The 23,137-nt window shown below is 47.1% G+C and overlaps 1 protein-coding gene across 1 annotated transcript; it reads left to right on the top strand.

Annotated features, from left to right (window-relative positions):
* Positions 1 to 1,330: 1,330 nt before the first annotated feature.
* On the top strand, positions 1,331 to 13,949 carry LOC115321108 (high mobility group nucleosome-binding domain-containing protein 5-like; the record flags this gene model as incomplete). Its single annotated transcript, XM_040213097.2, has 4 exons — positions 1,331 to 1,370; positions 9,391 to 9,506; positions 12,100 to 12,204; positions 13,533 to 13,949. Coding segments are annotated over exons 1-4 (678 nt in total), but the record flags the coding sequence as incomplete, so codon positions are not given.
* Between the last annotated feature and the right edge of the window lie 9,188 nt (positions 13,950 to 23,137).

Here is a 23,137-nt window from a genome sequence, read left to right as displayed (position 1 = left end):
TTTTTCCAGCGCCCCTGTCACAAATGTACCCTTTGTGGCAAAAATAAACGAATTTGAATTTGAATTTGAATGATGTCGACCCTCCCGCGGCGCGTCTGGGAGTTCCGTGTTTCGCCGGTGGCGCGCTGTAAGCGCCGTCACATCCGATACAAAAAGCACTGTCACTCACTTTGTGCATCGGATTCCCAGCGATATCTCCTCAGCGCTGTCATTCATTATCGCTCTGTGTATCGCAAGGGCGAAATGAAAGTTGAAACATTTCGTGTACAGAAGACCCGTAGCGCTTGATGACGTGTCAGCGGAACCAAGCTGGGGCTCCGGTGAACAAAGTGCCACGCGCGGTTTCTAAGAAATAGTGAAACGTCATAAACGCGAAATAAAATTTGTTTATTCGCACGACCACACTCTTTATGAGAAAAATAATGCTGCAACAGACCGACGCGGATGACTCGGTTTTTATGCGCAATGCCCATGTCTTTGTGCGAGGTTATCAGTCGGATCTTAAAAAGCGAGGAATTGCTTGCTGACGCTCTCTTTGGTAACCACCGATATGCCAGCCGTATAAATGTATAAATTCCGGAGTGAAATAAATTCATCACCCTGTCTGAGCAGGGCCTATCGCAAAGAGCTATAGCCAGGTTAAGTGGACGCCCGGTGTCGACCAGGTGATAGTGCGGCGACAGAAAAGCACCCCGAGTGACGGCGCTTACAGCGCGCCACCGGCGAAACACGGAAGTCCCAGACGCCCCGCGCGAGGGTTGAGGATATCTTAGTAGGACCCGCACCCTCGCACCCAGGTGCATTTTCATTGGTTCTCAGGGGCCCTCCAGGTGGAGCAACCTGTGTCAATGGCCACGCGTTCAGGCGTTCGGGTTTCATTCCGTGCTGACTGTACATGTGAAGATAGGACGAAATTCAACTATGTTTATGGCTCGAAAAGTGGAGACGCGTGTGCGTGGTAGCCATAATAATGTATTAAAAAAAGCAAAGCGCACTGGGTTCTCTTTCTGATAGATCAAAGGTTTCTTTCTAAACCGGGACATGTTCGGCATCTGAGGAACAATATAGAGAGCTTCACAAATGTGAAGGTCCTTCTCGACCATTTATATGTCGTGCTTTACGTTCGATCAACAGAGGAAAAAGAAAATGAAAGAGAAAAGTGTTGACGGAAACAAAATATATTTTGGAAATCTCAAATCCTGGCAATCCTCTATTCTTTTTATTTCATGTTGTTTACTGACAACTGCGCTCTTGAAATTTTTGTGAACTATAAAAGTCAAAGACGGTGACATGCTTTCTGAAAGCGCCACAAGGACGTCCAGAACTCACCATGAAGATTCAAGCCTTCCCGATTATTGCTGCAGTAGCAGGTAATGCGAAACTGTAACGAAGTGCGTTAAAGCTGTCTGTATAACACTGTTCTTAACAACTGATTTCGTTCCAGAATAACATTATTTTTCGCAGAACTAAAATCTGGTATCAGAGAACGTAGGAGGCCGCCTTGGTAGCTCCGATGCAAATTTACAGCATGCGGATCCCCAGTTGGCCAGCGCGAATTTCGGCCGTAGTGTTCCCAATGTGAAGGATGCTTACTCGGAGATGGTGCCGTGTCGCCGAGATTTCGGTTGCCCTCCAAAAACGTTCATTCTCAGTCCTTCTTTGGAGCGTGCCAGATGTCCTTTGATTTGACACGAACTCTCAAAAGCTTAACTTGAAGAAGGTAGGCTGACACGACCTAGTGACAAACAAGCAGCTACAAGTAACGACTTTACTGGTAATGCATTACTTTCTGAAGGATCGCAGTAACTCTCTAGTTGTTTAAATCAGAACCGTGTAAAATATTTTGTTACTATTTTACGGTATCGTCTACCCAATTCTCTTAGTCGTTACTTTTCAGTAATATTGTTTTTCTTTTAGTATAAAAATTAAATAAATTGACAGTCTGTAAACCTTGACAAAAAAAGAACATTATATTTTTCTTCCTCGTGTCAACAGCTTCCCGATTTCATGGAGAAAAATGTATATTTACAAATATTAAGAAATATACTAAACGATATGGCGCTCCGTAGCGGTTTAATAATTATTGAAGTTTGCATTCATGGCTTATCGCTGCCAAATAAACAGTAAAGTAAAAGTAACACAAAAGTTACGATTGTTAGTTTTTGGAGCTATCGGAAACAATATATCGTGTCAATTGCAGGACGGTCAGGGACCTCAGCAACACTTTAGTTTTTACGAATTAACGAGCACCGCTATTTCGTTACCCAAGTTCGGTTACGGACACAACACTCCAACCGAGCGACAGTTGCCACCACGTTTCGAGACCCGAAGCTGAATTCGCTCGAGTATACGGACGCGGACGACGGTGTGGTGGCACTGTGACTGAGAATGTTAGTTTTCCTGATTCGGTGAGGATTTCAATGCACTGCGCTCCTGCGCTTTTGCTATACTTCGTTTCGCCTTAAAGGTTCCTGAAAAAAAAAAAAAAAGCTTTATTGTTTAAACTTTTTAGTTGGGACTCGCGTGTCAAAAAAACATATTTTAGGCGAAAAATAACTTTTCTATTGGAAATTAACTAATTTATTGGAAATTCTGGGCGCAAAGTCCATGACGTCACGGAATGGTCCTTCGCTCAACCAGATGGTAATTCGGGCATTCCACCTCACCGCGAAGGCGAAGCCGATCCACCTCTCCTCCACGCGCCCGAAATTCCGAGAAAGAAAACAAGTGGAAAGGAGGTGACTATCGACTAAATCGCGTCTCGCACCGTCAATATGGCTCTAAAATTTTTGTTTCGCGTAAAATTAATTTTTTTAAACGCGTGCGCCAATTAAATTGTTAAAAAAGAAAGTTATTATCTTTTCTGGGGCCTTTTATCTTTAGACGCAGCCGACGCTACAGGCTCGCGGGATTAATCAGACAAAGTCAAGCGGGAGCTATTTTATTGTTCGTTATGCTTCTCTGCGTGTTCTATCATCGGCGAAATAATCAAAAACTAAAAGGCCCACTGACGTGCGCTCTTTATGCTGCTTTATTTGGCCCATTAGATCGTAGCGTCGGCTCCGCCTGGACTTAAGCATAAAAGAAATATAAAGCCGATCCGTTTCAGGAGCTGGCTTCCATATCTGGCTGGATGATACTGGTGTCGCCTAAACAGTTCGTTACATGGGCATGCTGAGTCACTCGAGTAAAAGTTCTCGTCTCAAGGCGGGGCATGATGGTTTGTTTCAAACGTCGTTTGGTCGTTTACGTTTACGTTGATCTATACCGTATATTGGCAAGCAAAAATACACCTTATGGCTTCCAGTAACCCGAGACGTAAGAATACTTAAAGAAACGAACAAAACAATGAAGTCTGTTTCTTTATTATTCTTACATCTCAGGGTTACTATGGATGTCATTCAACAGCTCGCCTGAGTTTTTTACCTTTCTTCAGACCTCATGTCTGTTTCCGTGAGCCCTTGACAATGAAATGACAATGTCGTCAGAAGTAATTAATTAGATTAGTTATATTACAGTGTAACGAGCTAAGTACGGAAGTTCACGTTGGTTATCACGCTAAAAATTATTTTATTTTTGGTTTAACATGTCTCCGTAACAATTTTAGTCTATTGTAATTTAGTCTATCACGAGATGGAATTATTTCCTAAACTTCAGAAAATTTCAGTGCGTCAGCTTTGACACTGACCTCTTGTAGAGCAAGCCAATATATTGTAGAGACTCAAGGCGTGCGCACCTTAATTGGTGACGTCATCAATGTCTCTCAAGTTAGGCCAAAGGGAGCAAGCGGTAGCGGCGTTAAGCAAGGTATATCTTGACCCTCTGGATTGGCATGTTTTCGGTCATTGCTTCTGTGTGATTTAGGCTAAGTCCATAATGTACAGAAAGTGCATGCAAAAATAAATTCACTTGTCTTCTACTTCAGATAGAGTGCCGCTTGACGGCTTCCCACAAAGGCGGGGAAACGCATTACGAACGCAGTAACTCGATTCTTTCGTGCTCAACACTGCGATGTTAAAAGGAGACAGCCGAAACCCGACCACTGCGCGTACGTCATGTCTCACCTTTGCAATTGTCAGCGACACGTTTCCTTCGTTACCACCGCACGTCAGACATGAGTTGTTAGCCATTCGTGAAACCAAAAGTCGTACCCGAAAAACTAATTCGAAGCAGCCTACTTGGCTTAATGCAGAGTCAAAAAACGTTGCGAAGCGTAAAAGAGTGTTAAATTTCAAACCACCAGATGCAGGCACGGGCTGAGTCAGTGCTAATGCCTAGGCTAGGTGCCGTTAGGCGCCGTGCAATTCATCCGTCACAAAACGATCTTTCCTCTACTGCTGAGATTTAAACATCTTTAATATGGACACACGTACAGCTCGTGCGCCACGACATACGACAGAGTAAAATTCACACATAGCAAGAACGTACACATGCAAATCACTTAAAAACATCATGGACTCCGTTCGATGCTAAGGCGCCATCAATTACCATAAATGAAAATTCGCCATTCGGTGCCTTACCATTTATTTACGTCTAGGGCCTTCGTCATGTTAACAAAGCATCAACTCGGTAGAAGAGGAAGCAGAGGTCGGAGCTCTCGCTGCCCCATTTCATTTAGTCACCCCCTGAAGAATAACTCAAGGCGACCCGAAACGTTAAAAACTAATTTTTTCTGAGCTTTTTGTTTGAGATTTCTTTGCTTCTTTCAATTTCGCAAAAACAGATATATTTCTGTCGAAGATGTTTACTTTTATATGTCATTTAGCAGTGACATCTAGAGTCGAGATTAGTTAAGTGCATAAATCAAAACAAAAAGGTGGCAGGTAGGGATTTTGTCAACTGTCGACAGTCAGCTGCCGACTGTCGAGTAAAGACTATCCGGGTACAACAGAAAGGAAATTTTCCAAGTACCACATCGGTCTTCTATCTGATATCGTTTAATGCTAATATTCCAAACTAAATATGCATAAGTACGGGGTATCACAAAAAAAATTACAGGTACTTTTTTACCGCAAAAATAAACTAGGCATCACTGAACGCTCATTCTCCGCCCAAGGGTAGCGCTAGAGGTCATAACCAGATGCTGAAGTTTCAGCCCCAACGGACACCTTATTCAAAAGCTATAGGTGATTTTTTGAAAAGTTCAATGGGAGAATGGAGCCCATTTTTGCCCGTTTTTGGTTTCTGGCGCCATAGAGCCCGACGTATTCCAAAACTCCGTCGGCCGCCATTTTCCCATTGAACTTTTCAGAAAATCACGTATAGCTTTTGAATAAGGTATCGGATCGGGCTGAAACTTTGGCATCTGGCTGTGACTTCTAGCGCTACCTTTAGGCGGAGAATGAGCGTTCAGCGATTATTAGTATATTTTTGCAATAAAAAAAACCAAAAAAACCTGCATTTTTTTTTGGCACCTTGCATTTTCTTTTTGTCATGTTTCAAGAAAGTTCAGACATTCCCCGAGATCCAAATCGCTCTTGAGAAGGGGGCAACACGGTATTGCAGAGGACAGTTGATTTGGTCACATACGATACGAGGTACTTTTCAGAAAAGAGTCCCAACATGACTTTCCGAAAGTTGAACGATTCTTTCATAATTTTTCAAGCGGTCTTATTACACCCTATAATATGAAGCAGAATGTCAACCTGCGTCCGTTCACATAATCTCTTCTTGCTACACCACTAATACGCGAAACACATGGAGACGTCGACGATGGTTCTGGACTTTTTTTTAACATACATCAATGCCGTGGCGATCTCGGTAACTCACCTAAGAAAAAAACCGCGTTTATCGTTGGACGGCCCTCGGTAACAGGAAACAGACCCAAACCTAGTGCAAAAGGCGCGCAGGCACCCGGCAGGAAAACCTGCTTATTTGGACACAAAGTTGGTAATACGGGCATTTTAGCCCAGTGTAGATAGCACTGTTGGCATTGCTCCGAGTTTTAGCTGTTCCTAACGGCTTAGCTTGCACGTTTAACAAAACTAGCGGTAAAAGCGTCAATGTAACCGAGGTGCTCTGCGTGTTTGAACAGGAAGACCAACGTCTTCTCAAGGGAGATTCACGTCTGCCTGGAGAAAAAGAACAACATCTCGTTCCTCCCTTCTGCTCGTGTCAGCTTGAGCGCGTCAGTAGAAGGAAGAGAAACGCGCAGTTGATGACTTTTTGTTTTTCTGAGAGCGTGGGAAGAAAGAAAACCCGAGGTTATTAACTAGCGCTCACAAGCGCAGGTGCAGTGACGTCGGCGAATGAGAGGGGATGGATCATTCCTCTCAAAACAAGTGACGATAGTACTCTCAAGAAAAATGGGTGTAAAATGGTGTATCGTTACACCCTTCGTCCAATATAATACAAACCAAAACTTCAATTCGACGTACAGTGCCCTACAGTCGAAAAGATGGCCCCAAATTTTACGAGGGGCTTGATAGCCGTGCAGTACAACTTATTAAAATAGCTAATGTACGTTTTACTGAATACAAACAAAAAGAATCGGGGTTTTCTTGGCCCTACTGTAAAAACTGGGTGTTTTCTTTATGTGGTCTTTGATACGTACTTTAGCTATTGAATAAGTTATATCGCACCGTTATCAAGCCCCTCGTAAAATTTGGGGCCGTCTGTTTGACTATAGGGCGCTGTACGTCGAATTGAAGTTTTGGGGTGTATTATAAGGGCAAAAGGTGTAACGATACACCCTTTTACAGCCTTTTTTCTTGAGAGTGAGATCTCTGATATCAAATAAAATTAGAATCTTTCATCATTCCCACGCAGTATCATACAGAGGAACATCTGTGATCAAAATATTTTCTCGCCGCCATTATTACATAGAGAGCAGCAGCAAAATATCAGAATTCACGTTATTGGCATCTTTTCCGACTTTAGAAAAGAAGCACAGCTAATTAAATCTGGAAAGTTCTCCTCGAGACGATCGATTTACTGCAATAAGCGAAAACTATTCTGTGTTAGTTCTCACCCTCTTGAACACACCAACTGTTTTTTTGGAATCAGGTTCTATGGGCGCTTTGTCTAAAGCAGACGGAGGAAAATGAGCCGAGGTGGCGGTCCTACCCGTGTGAGAACACGGAGATTTGCGAGCCATGGTGTCGACTTACTCATGTCATTTCGGCTTTCGATTATACTACCGGAGTAGTAATTTTAGACTAGAACAAATGCTATAACTGAGCGAGTGGTTTTGGTATGGTCAGACGGCGTCAACGGTGTTGGGAGCGTAGCGCAGCTATCATCATAGTGTAAGCGTGCAGGCCTTGTGTTTCTAAGAGATGAGGAATGACTACAATCTACGATGATTGACCAGGCGGGAAAAAAGTTTAGCCTTGAATTCGCGTCTCCGATGCGATACTGAGTATGATGTGAGTACTTACTAGACGTGAACTTGGTGTCTAAGTCTATTCGCTTTTTTCAGGAAGAACGTTCCTCCGTTTTTTTTCATGCGTCAAGTTCTCTCAATAGATTGTTGCGTTTTACCTATAAATTGCACTCTGGAATACTACAGGCAAGGGAATAATTTCAAAAGCTGTTTCTCGCTTTTTTATGAGTGATATTTAACGTCGGTACTTTCGACGTAAAATATCTCACATCTTCTATTCCAGTTTAAAAGGCAAAATGTTTAGAAGATTAGCATGCAACAAGGTGGAAAGTTGGGCGAGTTGGTTGATGGTCATATTGAATGGGTTAAAACAGCGCAGAAAGACGAAGGACCAGTAAAAGAAACCACACAGACACAGCGCTGACTTACAACTGAAATATTTACTGCTGCACCATTCAGCAAGTAAACTTGAAGGAAGACAAACATAAAAGCAATCGCCCCGAAAACACGTCATCCTCCACTCAAGCCGACACGTGGCTACACGTATTTCCCCGCCCTTCTGATAAAATTAATTTCATCACTAACTAGAGCAAGTGATGGAACACTAATACACTTGCCTGCGTCATGGTTGGCAATAAAAAAAGCTTCGTCAATCTCCCGAGCATACTTATTTTTATGTCGGGCTAAAATCTTAATTTCATTAAACACTGGAGAGCACGCACATCTGTCACAGTGGACCGCTAGGTTGCCAGACGGGGAGGAGCGTAAGGACAGAGAATGTTCTCTCGCCCGGTCGTTAACACATCTCCCCGTCTGCCCAATGTACACTTTTCCACAGGACAATGGAATAAGGTACACCACCCCACACGCGCAGGCGACAAATGGGTTGCGGTGCTTTACTTGACACTGTGTACCCACGCGGCCACCTCGATTCACGGCTGCACACAGCCGCCCCAACTTAGCTGGAGCCGAAAACACAACTGGCACGTTGTACCTACTGGCAACCTTCTTGACACCATGGGACACCTTGTGCATATACGGCAAGACCACAGGTCTTACCGTTGGTTTTTGTCTTGCCTCAGTACTAGCAGGGCCTCTAAACACCTTAACCAAGGATTCCACGACGCCCATGAGGGTTCAACGTCACCGAATTTTACAGGTTAATCAAGGCCGCCTTCTATGTTTACCACGCCCTTGCTGATCCGCCTTTATTGCTAGTGCTATTGTACTGGGTGTTTCACGAAAGGTGGACAAAATCGATATTGCGAAAACTACGCATCGCAGCAAAAAAGACTTGTGTCGTTTTGGTCCTGGGCCAGGGGCCTATTTAGGAAAATTATTAAAGTCCGGGTAATTAGATTGTTAATTATTTTCGCGTAATTAACCTTTTAATATTGTATTTAAGGGCGTGCTTTCAATTAGAAACTTGCTGAACATCATCGAAGAGCACTAAATCAACAAATTGCTGAACGATAGAAGGCACGCGCAGCATTTTACGGCTTTCTGAAAAACCGCACAAATTCAACTGGTCTTTTGAGTTTCGGCTTGCAATCGGATCGCATCTCGGCTCCGACGGCACCGCGCCCCATGGAGAAATGGTGCAACCAACCTCTGTTGCGCTGTCCTCGAGCAACGCAGCAGAGGCTGGTTGCACTATCTCTCCACGGGGCGCGGTGCAGTCTGGGCTGAGATGCTATGCGATTGCAAAGCGAAACCTAAAAACCCGTCGAATTTGTGCGGTTTTCCGGAAAGCCGTAAAATGATGAGCGTACCTTCTATCGTTCTGCAATTTGTTGATTTAGTGTTTTTCGATGGTGCTGGGCAATTTTCTAATTGAAACCATGCCCTTAAACACAATACTAAAGAGTTAATTACGCGAAAATATTTGCAATCTAATTATCCCGGATTTTAACAATTTTTCTAAATGGGTTCCTGTCCCAGGACCAAAACGAAACAAGCATTTCTTTGTTGCGACGCGTAGTTTTTGCAATATCAAATATGCCCACCTCTCGTGAAACACCCTGTATGTCAGTGCTGCTGAGACATTTGTTTTTTTGTCTTTTTAGGTCTGCTGTCAATAGTGTACGGCGCTCCAGCAGGCAATGGGCCATATGAACGTGCAGATGAGCCAGAAAAAGAAGACCGCTCATGCGCAAAAAGGGATGCGGAAGCCCAAAAAGCTGTGAGTCGATTAAGTAATAAAAAAAAAACCGTTTTTTATTGTGAAGATACATATATTTAGATGAGCACCATTTTCTTTATAAAATAACGTCAGGATGACATTGATAACTTTTCTTAACCGGAAGATCGTGAACCTGCCAAACTAATGGACCGTCTCGGTCCGTAACACGCCTAAAGATATTCTTTTTTTCTTATCGCGATGGCTTCTCAGGCCGACGGTAAACCAGGGCAAGTATTAGACGTCTTGATAACACATTGATAGAATTGACTTCTCGAGCAGAGCATAAATTTTAAGTTTGTACATCTCCCAGTTTCATTCGACTCTGCGATGGATAAATCTGTGGGAAAATAGTTCTTTAAAAAGACATTCTAATTCACAGCTAATCGCGTTATGATTAGCCCTCTCTCAGATTGTAATTGGTTTGCAAACAATATGTTTTTGTAGTAAATGGAGCTTGGGTGAACAATATTTAATAATCAGATATGCCCGAAAAGATGGTAATTGGCTGAAATATATTTGGTTGCGTAGTAAGGATGAGGTCAAGGATATTTGAAGAGAAAGCAGTGGACCGGGTTGGCATGGTTACAAGCTGCGAGAGGATAGAGTAAAGGCAAATTTCGATAAAATATGCACATTATGTGGGGAGCAAAGAGAGGAAGGATAATTGAAATCGCCTTGGATCATCAAACTGTTACCAGTATACACAAAAGACAGAGTAAAAAAAGCGCCATGAAAGTATTAAAAAAAGCATTCGATGAACTCGGGTGGCATCTTGAATGCACCAAGGACCACATTTAAATATTTGTTTTTAAAGAGATTCAATTACATTCAAAACCTGCGTCCAAAGAAATACTAAGCCGTTCCTCCTTATTATAAGACCTGAGTTCAACTCAGTATTACCCGCCAAAAACAGCAAACAACTTCGCCAGAACTTTTTAAGAAAAAAGGGGTACAACATTTTTCCGAGCGTAGCGGGTTTCTGCGCAGCCAGTGTGCCATGGAGGTTGTTCGTTCAGTACTTGTAAATATTTAAATAATTAACCAAGGAAAAAACGGCGTGAACATGGCATGCCGGCCGTGTCGTTCCCCTAAGGGAAAGTGAAAAATGTGCCTTTTTGTAGGTGGAACTTTCACAATAAAGACGGAAACGTCTCTTGACCGTCAACCGACTGCAAGCAGTCCAGAACGAGCTCCACGGGGAATGGCTGATCAGATGATTCACGAGGGTTTTCTGGCAGCAAGAGCATTTCTATGTCACTCGCTTGCCATGATGATGTGTAGTTGCCAATTATGCCTGAAACGATTGGTGCCAGGACTGACAGCGCACAGTCAGCCGGTGATGCTGTACCAGATAGCCAGGGGTCTTGTTTGAGTCTAGAGTGGTGGGAGATAGACGCCGAATAAACTTGTGTACAGAACATAGGCACTTGTGATTGAAGCATTGTATACGAGCGAGCGTCTTCAACCAGAACGCCGAGTGTTCATAACGTCACACCAGGATAACCAGAAGAAAGAACAGGGTACCTGGGGATGGTAGAAGCTGGGCGACGCAGTGCGTTTCAAGGAACAGTACGGGTAAAGAGCATCGCCCCATGTGATTACGTGACATGGTGAAAATCTTACCGCAGATTCTTGGACTGTTTCAAACGTGTTAACTTAAATACTACATTAGGACCAGCAAATCGTTCGCTCTCTTCTAGTCACTTCTTCCTTCTCAAAAGAAAACGAGGTAATGTATCACGTTCTTGGAAGTGGAAAAAAGAAACAATAATTAATATGTTCAGTGAACTAAGACCACAACATAGATCGGTGCATTTCCTCAAAATCACTGTAAGTACGTAACAAGAATATACACAACGATACTCAAGACACGCTTATACACAAAAACAGTACAAAACACAAAAATCTAATTCAGTAAAACGCGAATAATTCAACACGTGGAGGAACTCAGATTCCCATATATGAATGTCGAGATCCGGAGTGGCGACACTTTTTTCAAGCGACCGGATCAGAGAAAGGGGAAAAATGTTTCCTGATGAATGAACATATATATAAAAGAATGAATATATGATGGAACGAAAACTGACTTGAAAATTAAATTTACGGAGAAGCTGAAGCGAGACTATTTGCAACCTTATGAAGAAAATAACATACCATTTTCAAGTTATAGAACTTGTTCAAAGAGTGTGGTTAAGCACTAACAGAAAATCAATAAACTTATCCTGTCATGCTTTACCTCTTTCACCAGAAAGACTTAAAACTTTAAACCTCGAAGAGATTTTAATCGCGAGGTTGCCTGTACTGTTGTGTAGCTCATATCCAAGGTTCATAGCTTCCCAAACTATTTTAAGCTAACAATAACGCCCGTTAGTTTTTCAGAAACAAATATATCATGAAAACGAATAATGTGGTGCAATGATTTCCTCGTCGTTGTCAATTTAGTGGGAAGACTTTAGGATGTAATACAACACCTTAGAGAAAAACATCTGTTGATTTACCAGAATCTTGATAGCGCTAAAATTGTTGCGCAGCACACGGTTAAGTGCAGAAAGCCTTCCCTATGTATTTTAGATATTTTAATGTTTTCTTTTAGTTCACCGAAGGAAAACCGGTTGACGACTGCAATTACTTTTGCAAACCTGACAAAGACGTGGATTACTACGAAGAGAAGAAATATCCACTGGGCACCAAGTGCATGGTAGGTATTAGTAAATCTGCAATTCACGAGAACTGATTGGGGGAGCGATTAAAATAAGACGAAGACGTTGCATTTTGTTTTGAATCATTTTTGAGCTGGGAACAACTAACCCTGTCTTGTCAAATATTCATGGTGATTGACTTTAATTCCACATAACGTTCTTTCTTTTAAAAACTGTGGTTACATTTACAGGAATGCGTGTTTCTGGGTTGCAGAATATATTAGGTAGGATTATGGGCAACATAGTACGCTAACTAAATAACTCAGTCGTGTTCATATATTCTTGAATTAAGGGTTTAATGGTGTGTGTTCCGCTTCCATTTTTAAATACAGTAATTATTTCAGATATCCAACTATAACCTTTCCCGCTCTTCTCAATGGCTTCAAATTAAGACGTAGACAATGCACCGGAATTGCCGTTCGTAATGCCTATTTATAAATATATTTCTACAACACGCACGTCCGCGTTTTCGAGGAGTACAAACACCTAAAATAATCAGTGAATGCGCGAAAAGACCATGTCAATAGATCTCGCATTTAAGTTGTTCCAGACTCTCACCGTTTGTGCACCATTAACAAAGCATCAACTTTGTAAATTCAATGCAATAAAACAAATATATGTATTAAATATTTATTTAGCTATAACGGAAGTTCCAGCACTCTTTTTTAGTCTCGTCTTGGAATCTGGCGGTAGAAACGCAAACGCTTATCTACGAATATATCGTAGGCCATTGGTGTCTCGCAAACAGTTTGAAGTCGTTTGGCCCCTCCAAATAGCTCTCTTTAAAACTGGAAGTGCAAACTTACCATAAGCATTTTATTTGAAAGTTTAGTTTACAGATATTAGTCAATTAAAACATTATGGCGATGTTTGTCTCCTCATTTAGTCTCCGATGTGTCTTATAAATGCAGGGTAAGCACGGAACACATCTAGCTGCCATATAACTCATGTAGCTTCTAGTAAATCAAACAGAAGCTTATCATCAGTCATAGCCAGGCTTGATGACGGGCTACAGATAGCTGACTGAGATTCGGTGCGAGGCGAATATTTAGAAATATAATGTTTTCTACAAGGTAACATTAATTTTTATATGTAACTTACTTTAAAAATATGTATCTAGTTCCGGAAAATGCCTTGCATCTTTGACAGTCAGTCACATCGGTTGTCCCGGTGACCAAGAAGTTTTTGGATATCATAAAATTTGATCACAAATAATTTTTCGAAGGCCTTGGCTCTCAAAATGTCTTCGGGAACAATTGCAGAAGCCCTACGTTATGAAGCAGCACGAAAATACACGTTTCTCTTTACCTTCTTTTTTGTTTTGTAGTACAACGGTAAAGTAAGCAAGTGCATAGAAGAGGGATGCCCTTATCCAAAGGAATCTGCAGACAATGACAAGAAGGGAGAGGAGCAGCCAGGGAAAGAGCCAGATGGTAAGGAAGAAAAAAAGGAGGACCAAAAAGAAGAAAACGAAAAGGAGAATACGCAAGGAGATGAGGAAAACAAGAAAGAGGAAGAAGAAGGGAAACCGAAAGGAGATGAGGGACACGAGGAAGAAAAAAAAGAGGACAAAAAAGAAGAGGAAGAGAAAGAGAAAACGCAAGGAGATGAGGGAAAAAAACAAGAAGAAGGGAAACCGAAAGAAGATGAGGGACTAGAGGAAGAAAAAAAAGAGGACAAAAGAGAAGAGGAAGAAAAAGGGAAAACGCAAGGATATGAGGGAAAAAAGAAAGAGGAAGAAGAAGGGAAACCGAAAGAAGATGAGGGACAACAGAAAGAAAAAAACGAGGATAAAAAAAAAGAAGAGGAAGAAAATAATGAAAGCCGTTTACAAATCCCTGTAACGCCGAATTGGAGCGGAGCTCATAAAGGGTAACTGCAAAGAAAAAAAAGTTTTTTGTTTAAATAGCCTAATTGGGACAAGCATGTCAAAAAACAATTTTTCCGCGAGAAAAAACATTTTTTACAGCAATATTTCTTGCGTGAGATACATCTTAGTTTGCGGCTATTTCGTCCGTTTTAAATCGCGCGCCATGAAGTTGTGATTATGTGACGTCATCCCAAAAGGTTCTCATTGGCTAAGAGTTTGATTGACAGCTTAGATCTTGGTTGTTAAACCTCTGTTATATGTTGCAATTTCCTTTTGAGCGGCATATTTTTACGTTTAAAGAATAACCCATGTGATGAGAGTTATTATTCTTAACAAAAGGTTTACAAGACGGGCACTTCCGTTTGGATTCATACAAACAAACGCTCCGCCATTCTTTCATGGCCGCGAAAGTCTCTGCTCCCGCCTGTCTCGCTTAGCTCGACTAATCGTTTCGCCGAAGTGATCAGTGTTCCGTGCTGACCCAGGTACTTGAGTGAGACTTCTTGAAGTGAAGTAGTGTGTGTTTAGCAGCTGTCGCAGGTGTAACCGCTCATTCACACTGGAAGCGGATCCGCGTTCGCAAAGCGGTTGCGAACGCGGTTGTATAAAGATCCAGTGCAATTGCACGCGCACTCGATGGCCGAGCGCGCGTGCAATTGCACTGGGTCTTTATACAACCGCGTTCGCAACCGCTTTGCGAACGCGGATCCGCTTCCAGTGTGAATGAGCGGTTAGTGATAGGAAGCGACGCGGGGTTTTGTCTTTCATAGCGCGGTTCTTTCGTTTTCCTCTTTGCTCGCTTAGCCTGCTTTTTTTTTTTGTTTTGTTTTGCTTGTTTGCGTGTGCAAATGCTGTCTTTTCGGAGATGTCAGATGCGTGATCCCGACAGTGAGCTTTCCAGCTGCCATGTCGCCCCGAAAGGAATGCTATTTGGCTGGAGGCCATCGGGCGTTCGCGTAGCGACCAACGTGTCTAGTTACGTTCTCGTCATATCGCTCTGGAGGCCGTCGAGATTCGCCCCGTGTGCACCTAACGTCCGCGACTAGACAGAAAATAAAAAAAGCACTATGTCCACTACGGAAAAATGGTCTCAGTTCATGCATCTGTAGGCAGGGGGTCCATATCACAAGAGCGAATGACATTTTAGCGAACGGCGACATTTGAGCGAATGGTCGTTTTAGCGAATAACGGGGGCGCGCGTTAACCCATCCGTCGCGCTGCGCTTTACGCCGCTTCGCGGCGACAGTCTGCGGCAACTCATTACAAAAATATAAACTCACTTGGCCCACCCGAAAACGCCGCTTCGCGGCGTCCGACTATTCGCTAAAGTGTCGTTCGATGAAACGTGGGCGTTCGCTAAAACGTCATTCGATCAAGTGAGTGCCTCCCGTAGGCAGGTACGAAATCGTGCCCAAATGTATTCACACCGCACGATGCAACACGTCGCTGTGCAAACGCAGTCCAACACGAAGCATAAAAACGGCAGATTTAGGACAACGATTCGGAGTTCATTGTTCAATTAAAACGACGTAATTTTGTTGAAAACGCCCGCAGCTTTTAACTCACGGTATGCGTCGGGAAACTTCCACATTTTGAAACAGAACGAGGCAGATTTACTTTTAAAAACGCTCCCAGCGTCCTCCCGGACCAGTTTGACTGGATCAGCTGACGACGACGGGACTTAACTGGTTGAACGTCAACCCCACAACAACCAATTTGCGCTCCGTGTTAGCACCGCAATACACACACCACGAACGTTTCAGCTCTGTCGCATCGCCGTGTTGCACCAAACAGAACGAGATCGCCGAAACCAACGCAGCGCTGTCGTGAACCTTGGCTTGTGGTTGCGCACTCGTGGATTCTGTGACTCCCTTCGCTTTCAAAGCGCGCACCACGATTACGAACGATACTTTCCGTCTTCCGGAAACATCACAGGGGCACTTCTCCGGTCACGTCTTCGCTACATGTGCTCGCAAACAGCGTCAAACCAAAACAATACCGCGGCCTGGCGTAGTTGCCAGATCTTGTCGGAAGTCGGGAGGGACGCTGCGTCGTTCAACTCCGCAACGCAAGGAGAGTGAGGGGCGGGGCGTACTCCTCTTCCGCGGGGGTCGAAAGAGCGCGAGTTTCAAATGTGGAGAGGTTCTGACTCTACTAAATTACGTCCTGTGGCGTAAATATTGATAAAAAAAATCACTTTTTTCGTGGAACATTTGTTTTGTGACATTCTTGTCCCGAATAGGCTGTTTAAAAAAAAGCTTTTTTTCTTTGCAGTTACCCTTTAAGGAGGAGTAGGGAGGGGTACAGAGGGGGCTCACGTCACCTGCGGGTAGTCACGTGACCCCGGGGGGAGTCACGTGACCTTGGGGGGTCACGTGACCTCGGGGGATCACGTGACTTGGGGGGGGGGTCACGTGACCTCGGGGGGGGGGGGTCACGCGACCTCGGGGGGAGGGTCACGTGACCCCCCCGGTTACGCCGACGCCGACGCCGCTCAGGCTGGAAACGGGCCCCTAAGAGCTGCGCTCTAAAATGAAAGCCGTTTACAACTCCCTGTAAAGCCGAATTTGAGCGCAGCTCTTGAGGAGAAGGAGGGAAGGGTACTGGGGAGATCAGTTGACCTCGGAAGGGGGGGGGTCACGTGACCTCGGGGGTCGCGTGACCTGGGAGATCACTTGACCTGGGGGGTCACGTGATGATGACGTCATCAGTGATGATGACGATGACGATGCGGATGCCGATTACGTCATTGGCATCCGCATCGCCATCGTCATCACGACTGATGACGTCATCATTGACGTCACTGATGACGTCATCGTCATCGTCATCGTCATCATCACTGATGACGTCATCGTCACGTGACCCCCCAGGTCACGTGACCCCCCCTAGGTCCTCCCGAAGGAACCCGAGGTCCTCCCGAGGTCCTCCCGAAGGAGCCCGAGGTCCTCCCGAGGTCCTTCCGAGGTACTCCCGAGGGAAACCGAGGTCCTTCCGAGGTCCTCCCGAAGAAACCCGAGGTGCTTCCGAGGTCCTCCCGAAGGAACCCGAGGTCCTGGGGGGGTCACGTGATGATGACGTCATCATTGATGATGACGATGACGATGCGGATGCCGATGAAGTCATTGGCATCCGCATCGCCATCGTCATTGTCACTGATGACGTCATCGCCATCCGCATCGTCATCGTCATCATCACTGATGACGTCATCGTCACGTGACCCCCCCCCCTAGGTCCTCCCGAAGGAACCCGAGGTCCTCCCGAGGCCCTCCCGAAGGAACCCGAGGCCCTTCCGAGGTCCTCCCGAAGGAACCCGAGGTCCTTCCGAGGTCCTCCCGAAGGAACCCGAGGTTCTCCCGAAGGACCTCGGGTTCCTTCGGGAGGACCTCAGGTGGACCTCGGGTTCCTTCGGTAAAATTTACCCATAATGCACCGCGCGGTTACGCCGACGGCGACGGCGACGCCGCTCAAGCCGGAAACGGGCGCCTAAGAGCTGCGCTCTAAAAGGAAAATGCCAGAAGATGAGGGAAAAAAGAAACAGGAAGAAGAAGGGAAAGCGAAAGGAGATGAAGAACAACAGGGAGAAAAAAAAGAGGAGGGCAATGGTGAACAGTAGGAGGAAGATAGGGATTTGAAAGAGAAAATAACTGGAGACACGTCAGACACATAATAAATCAGACACCAACAAAACGCAGTCGCAAATGGAGGGGTGAAACCCCCTCTACCTGTGGTACCTTGTTTCAATAAACAACGTTCGGCATGTCTGCAACTTGTATTTTCTGCGGATTCGTGTTACCCTTTAAATGTTATGCACACAAATTGTCCAGCTAAAACCCTCGTTGTTTTGGGGGGCAATACATTGTAATGTATGGGTGGTTTAAACAATTTTAGCTTAATTCTAAAAGCTTAATTCTGGTGACCAAAAACAATAGATGAACAGGAAGAAATAAACGTTTCATGTGGCGAACTTGTGCCAAAAGTAAAAGAGTATAAAAGATAATAAAAGAGCGTCGCGGGCGTCGAAGTCGGCGTGGCAGCAGAGTCGAACGCTGGAGCGAGACTGACTCGACAAGGTCGCGGGCGGCCTCTTATCTAGATTGCGTCGCTATCTCGAAGATTCGGCGAAAGCGGCTCGAGCGTCGCGTGATCGGGGCGAGAATGAACACGCACTTTCTAGAAAACAAAAGCAGAAGATACATGGATATAAATAATAGAAGTTACGTGCGCTACATGAATAAACGGGAACTTTCTGGAGGTCCGTGACCGAGCGTTGCTTTCTCAGCCCTGCGCGCGGCATTACTCCCCCATTTAAAAGTGCATCGCCCCGATGCAGTGCAAAATAAAAAAGAACGATAAACTAAAGAGTCTTTTGGAGCACATAAGGTCCACAGTCCTATCGAGCGTAGTACGGCTTCAGGCGCACGACGTGGACGACCTCAGGTCGTGGTGGGCGGCGTGACGATGTTCGTGTTCCGTCGGGCATCACCTCGTAGTTCAGGTCGCCGCGGCGACGAAGTACCTTGTATGGTCCAAAGTACCGTTTCAGCAGTTTCTCACTGAGGCCGCGGCGACGGATGGGCGTCCAAACCCACACCCTGTCTCCGGGCTGGAAGTGAACGTCCCTGCGACGAAGGTTGTAGCGGCCCGCGTCGACGCGTTGCTGGTCTTGAATCCTGAGTCGGGCGAGCTGGCGGACTTCTTCGGCCCGTTGAGCAACCACCTGGGCGTCGTCGCTCTCACTGTCAGCTGGCTCATGGGGCAGCATCGCGTCCAGCATGGTCGTTACTTTGCGCCCATGCACCAGTTGAAAGGGTGTCACTCCGGTGGTCTCTTGTACGGCCGTGTTGTAGGCAAATGTGACGTACGGCAACACCTCGTCCGATGTCTTGTGCTCCACGTCGACGTACATGGAGATCATGTCGGCGATGGTTTTGTTGAGTCTCTCCGTCAGCCCGTTGGACTGCGGGTGGTACGCCGTGGTGCGGCGATGGCTGGTGTGGCTGAAACGAAGGACTTCTTGCGTCAGCTGGGCCATGAATGATGATCCACGGTCTGAGATCAGGACTTCGGGAGCGCCGTGCCGGAGGACAATGGACTCGATGAAAAACTTGGCGACTTCAACAGCCGTTCCTGATGGAAGGGCTTTTGTCTCGGCGTACCGCGTGAGATAGTCGGTTGCGACGATTATCCATCGGTTTCCTTGCGTCGACGGTGGGAAAGGTCCGAGTAAATCCATACCGATTTGCTGGAATGGGGCAGATGGCGGCGCAATAGGCTGAAGAAGTCCTGCCGGTCTCGTCGGTGGCTTCTTCCTTCGTCGACACTCGTGGCAATATCGGGTGTAGTGGTGTACTGTCTTCGCAAGCTTGGGCCAGTAGTACTTTTCGCGTATCCTCGCAAGAGTCCTGCTGTAACCAAGGTCTCCCGCCGTCGGGTCATCGTGGCAGGCTTGAAAAATTTCTTCTCGAAGACTGGAAGGGATCACCAACAGCCACGCCGTGTTGTTGTCGCTGAAGTTCTCCTTGTACAGTACGCCTTGTCGGATAAAGAAGGTTGGCAGTGTTCGTACAAAACCGCGGGGAACGGCGCTTCCTTGCCCCTCTAGGTGTTCGATGAGTGCTCGCAGCTCAGGGTCGTTTCGTTGGAGGGCTGCCATGTCGCTTACATCCAGAGCGCCGAGGAAACACTCATCGTCGTCCTCTTTGGTGCAGGCAGGACCGGCCTCGACTGGGGCCCTTGACAGGCAGTCGGCGTCATTGTGCTTCCGGCCGGACTTGTACACCACGGTCATGTCGAACTCCTGCAGTCGTAGGCTCCACCGAGCGAGGCGTCCGGAGGGGTCCTTCAGATTCGCCAGCCAGCAGAGCGAGTGGTGGTCTGTGACTACGCGAAAAGAACTTCCATACAAATATGGGCGAAACTTTGTTATTGCCCATACGACAGCGAGGCACTCCTTTTCGGTCGTTGAATAGTTCCTCTCCGCTTTAGACAGCGTCCGACTTGCGTATGCGATAACCCGCTCGGCTCCGTCCTGCACTTGGACTAGTACCGCACCCAGTCCGGTGTTACTGGCGTCGGTGTGGATCTCGGTTTCAGCAAACTGGTCGAAATGGCCAAGAATCGGAGGCGTCTGGAGTCTTCGTTTGAGCTCGTCGAATGACCTCTGGTGTTCTTCTGTCCACTCGAACTTTACGGCGTCCTTCGTGAGGTGTGTCAGCGGTGCGGATAGCTTGGCGAAGTCTCGAACAAAGCGCCTGTAGTAGGTACAGAGTCCGAGAAATCTTCTCACGGCCTTCTTGTCAGACGGCGGCGTAAATGCAGCTACGGCGCGGGTCTTCTCGGGGTCAGGTAGAACACCCGTGTTGTTCACGACGTGGCCAAGGAACTTTAGTTCCCCATAGGCGATCCGACACTTTGTTGGCTTGAGTGACAGGCCGGCGGTCTTGATGGCTTGAAGCACGGCTCGAAGTCGTCTGAGGTGTTCGTCGAAATCTCGTGAAAATACCACAACATCGTCCAGGTAGACGAGGCAGCTCTGCCATTTCAGACCTGCCAGCACGGTGTCCATGACGCGCTGGAAGGTGGCTGGTGCTGTACAAAGTCCGAACGGCATCACTTTGAATTCGTATAGTCCGTCGGGAGTAACGAAGGCAGTTTTCTCCCGGTCACGTTCGTCGACTTCAATCTGCCAATAACCACTCTTCAGGTCCATCGACGAAAAATATCGGGAGTGGCGCAGTCGGTCTAACGTATCGTCGATGCGGGGGAGCGGATAGACGTCCTTCTTTGTCACGGCGTTCAGTCGACGATAGTCCACGCAGAACCGCAGGGTTCCGTCCTTCTTCTTTACAAGGACGACTGGGGACGCCCATGGGCTCCTTGAGGGTTGAATGATGTCGTCGTCGAGCATCTCCTGGACTTGATCTTGAATCACTTTCCTTTCCTTTAAAGAGACCCGATACGGCGACTGGTGGACAGGAAGTGCGTCGTCGTCGGTAACAATGCAATGTTTCGCCATTGGTGTTTGGCGAATCTTTGATGTCGTGGCAAAACAGTCACTGTATTCGGCAAGGAGATCAATCAGTTGCCGGCGCTTCGTAGCTGGGAGCTCGGGGTCAATGTCGAGCGGAGGCGTCGTCGTGCTCTTCTGCTGTGGCGACGAGGTTTCCTCGGAGGTTGCGGTGACCACCGCTGGCGCTTGAAGCTCCTCGACGTGGCCCACGGTGGTACCCCTCGTTAGGTGCTGCGGCTCCTCTCGAAAGTTCGTCGCAAGAACAGTTGTACGTCTTTCTTGGAGATCCGTTACGCCTCTTGCGACGCCAATTCCTTTTTCGAGGAGCAGTTGGACGCTGCCTTTCAGATGAGCTTCACCATGCATGGCTGCGTCGGCTATAACGGTGACGAAAACACTCGACCGCGGCGGTAGGTTCACATGGTCGGCGATAACTCGGATCGCGGTTGATGTCGTGTTGGTCTCCATCGGCGGTAAAACAGGTTTCCGCAGCGTCAACTCGTTTGCTCCGAGGTCGATGACGGCGCCATACTCGCAGAGAAAGTCCATTCCGAGGATAATGTCCCTCGAACAGTCTTGCAGAACGACGAACTTTACAGGGCACGTTTCCCCGTGGATCTCGACGCGAGCAGTGCATCTCCCGACTGGTGTGATGAGATGTCCTCCGGCGGTTCGTATTTGGGGTCCATCCCACGGCGTCATGACTTTTCGCAGGCGGCGAGAGAGCCTCCCACTCAAGACTGAGTAGTCTGCTCCGGTGTCCACGAGTGCCGATGAGTCGAGGCCGTCAATAACAACGTTTAAGTTGTTGGACACCGAAGCAGGAGCGTCGCTGTGATGCGTAGCGTCGGGAGAGTGGGAGCGCTCCGTCGTTCGTGGAGGCTCTTTACGTCGGTCGTCTTCGGCAACTCCACCTCCAGGGGTTGCCGCGCCTAGTTTCCCCGGCGAGGAGCGAGGGGCGACAGGCTTTCACGTCGGGGTCGGTGCATTGGCGAAGCTGGACGTCGCGGTGACGGCGACCGGAACTCTCGGCGCGACGCAGGCTCGGGGGACTGGGGTCGTCGCAGGTACTCGTCGATCTCCCGAGGGCGTTCACCATACCGGGGGCGCGGGTCGCTTGGGTGGAATCCGCGCAGCCCGAGTCGACGGTATGGGCATCGGCGGTAGGTGTGGTCTGCCTCCCCGCAGTGGAAGCACAGAGGGCGTCGGTCGGGCGTTCGCCACACATCGGTCTTGCGGGGTGCGCGAGGCTCCGGGCAGGCGTACTGGACATAGTCGTTGTGGCGTCGGTCGTGCTGCGGCGCAGGAGACTGACGTCGAGGCGGCGTGACATAGGTGCGACGAGGAGGCGGTGGCCGTCGGGCCACTGCGGCGTAACTATACGTCGGTGGTTCCGGAGCGGTGCTGACGAGAACCTCAGGCTGCAGCGCTTGCTGGACTTCTTCCCTGACAATCTCGGCGATTGAGGGCGAAGCTGGGCTTGCGGCGGCAGGTAGAAGTTTCTTGATCTCTTACCGGACGACGTCTCGGATCATCTCGCGGATGTCCGTGGTGTTGCAGCCGGAAGGCGAAAAGGAACCGACGCCGGGAACTCGGTGATAGTGGGTGGCTCGTGCTAGAAGGGCACGTTCGATGTTGGTGGCCTCCGTCATGAAGCCTTCGACGGTGGTAGGCGGGCTCCGCACAAGACCACCGAAAATGCTTTCCTTGACGCCACGCATCATGACTCTGAGCTTCTTTGCTTCGGATGCTTCGGGATCGGCGCGGTTGCTCAGTCGCAGGACATCTTCCACGAAGCTAACGATGCTCTCGTTAGGGCCTTGAATCCTCGCTTGAAGAAGCTCTTCCGCGCGTTCTCTTCGGTGTTGGCTCATGAAAGTTCTTCGCAACTCAGCCTTGAGTTGCTCCCAGGAAGTGATCGAAGCTTCGTGGTTCTCAAACCAGTTCCGGGCGGTGGATTCCAAGGCGAAGTAAGCGTTTTGCAGACACTGTTCCGGTGTCCATCCGTTATGACGGGCCACTCGTTCGTACTGTTGGACCCAGTCGTCGATGT

The sequence above is a fragment of the Ixodes scapularis genome, unplaced genomic scaffold (assembly GCF_016920785.2).
Source record: "Ixodes scapularis isolate PalLabHiFi unplaced genomic scaffold, ASM1692078v2 PGA_scaffold1__304_contigs__length_218370807, whole genome shotgun sequence".
Classification (NCBI taxonomy): Eukaryota; Metazoa; Arthropoda; class Arachnida; order Ixodida; family Ixodidae; genus Ixodes; species Ixodes scapularis.
Note: the sequence above shows the minus strand (reverse complement) of the source record. Positions and strands in the feature narration are given on the sequence as shown.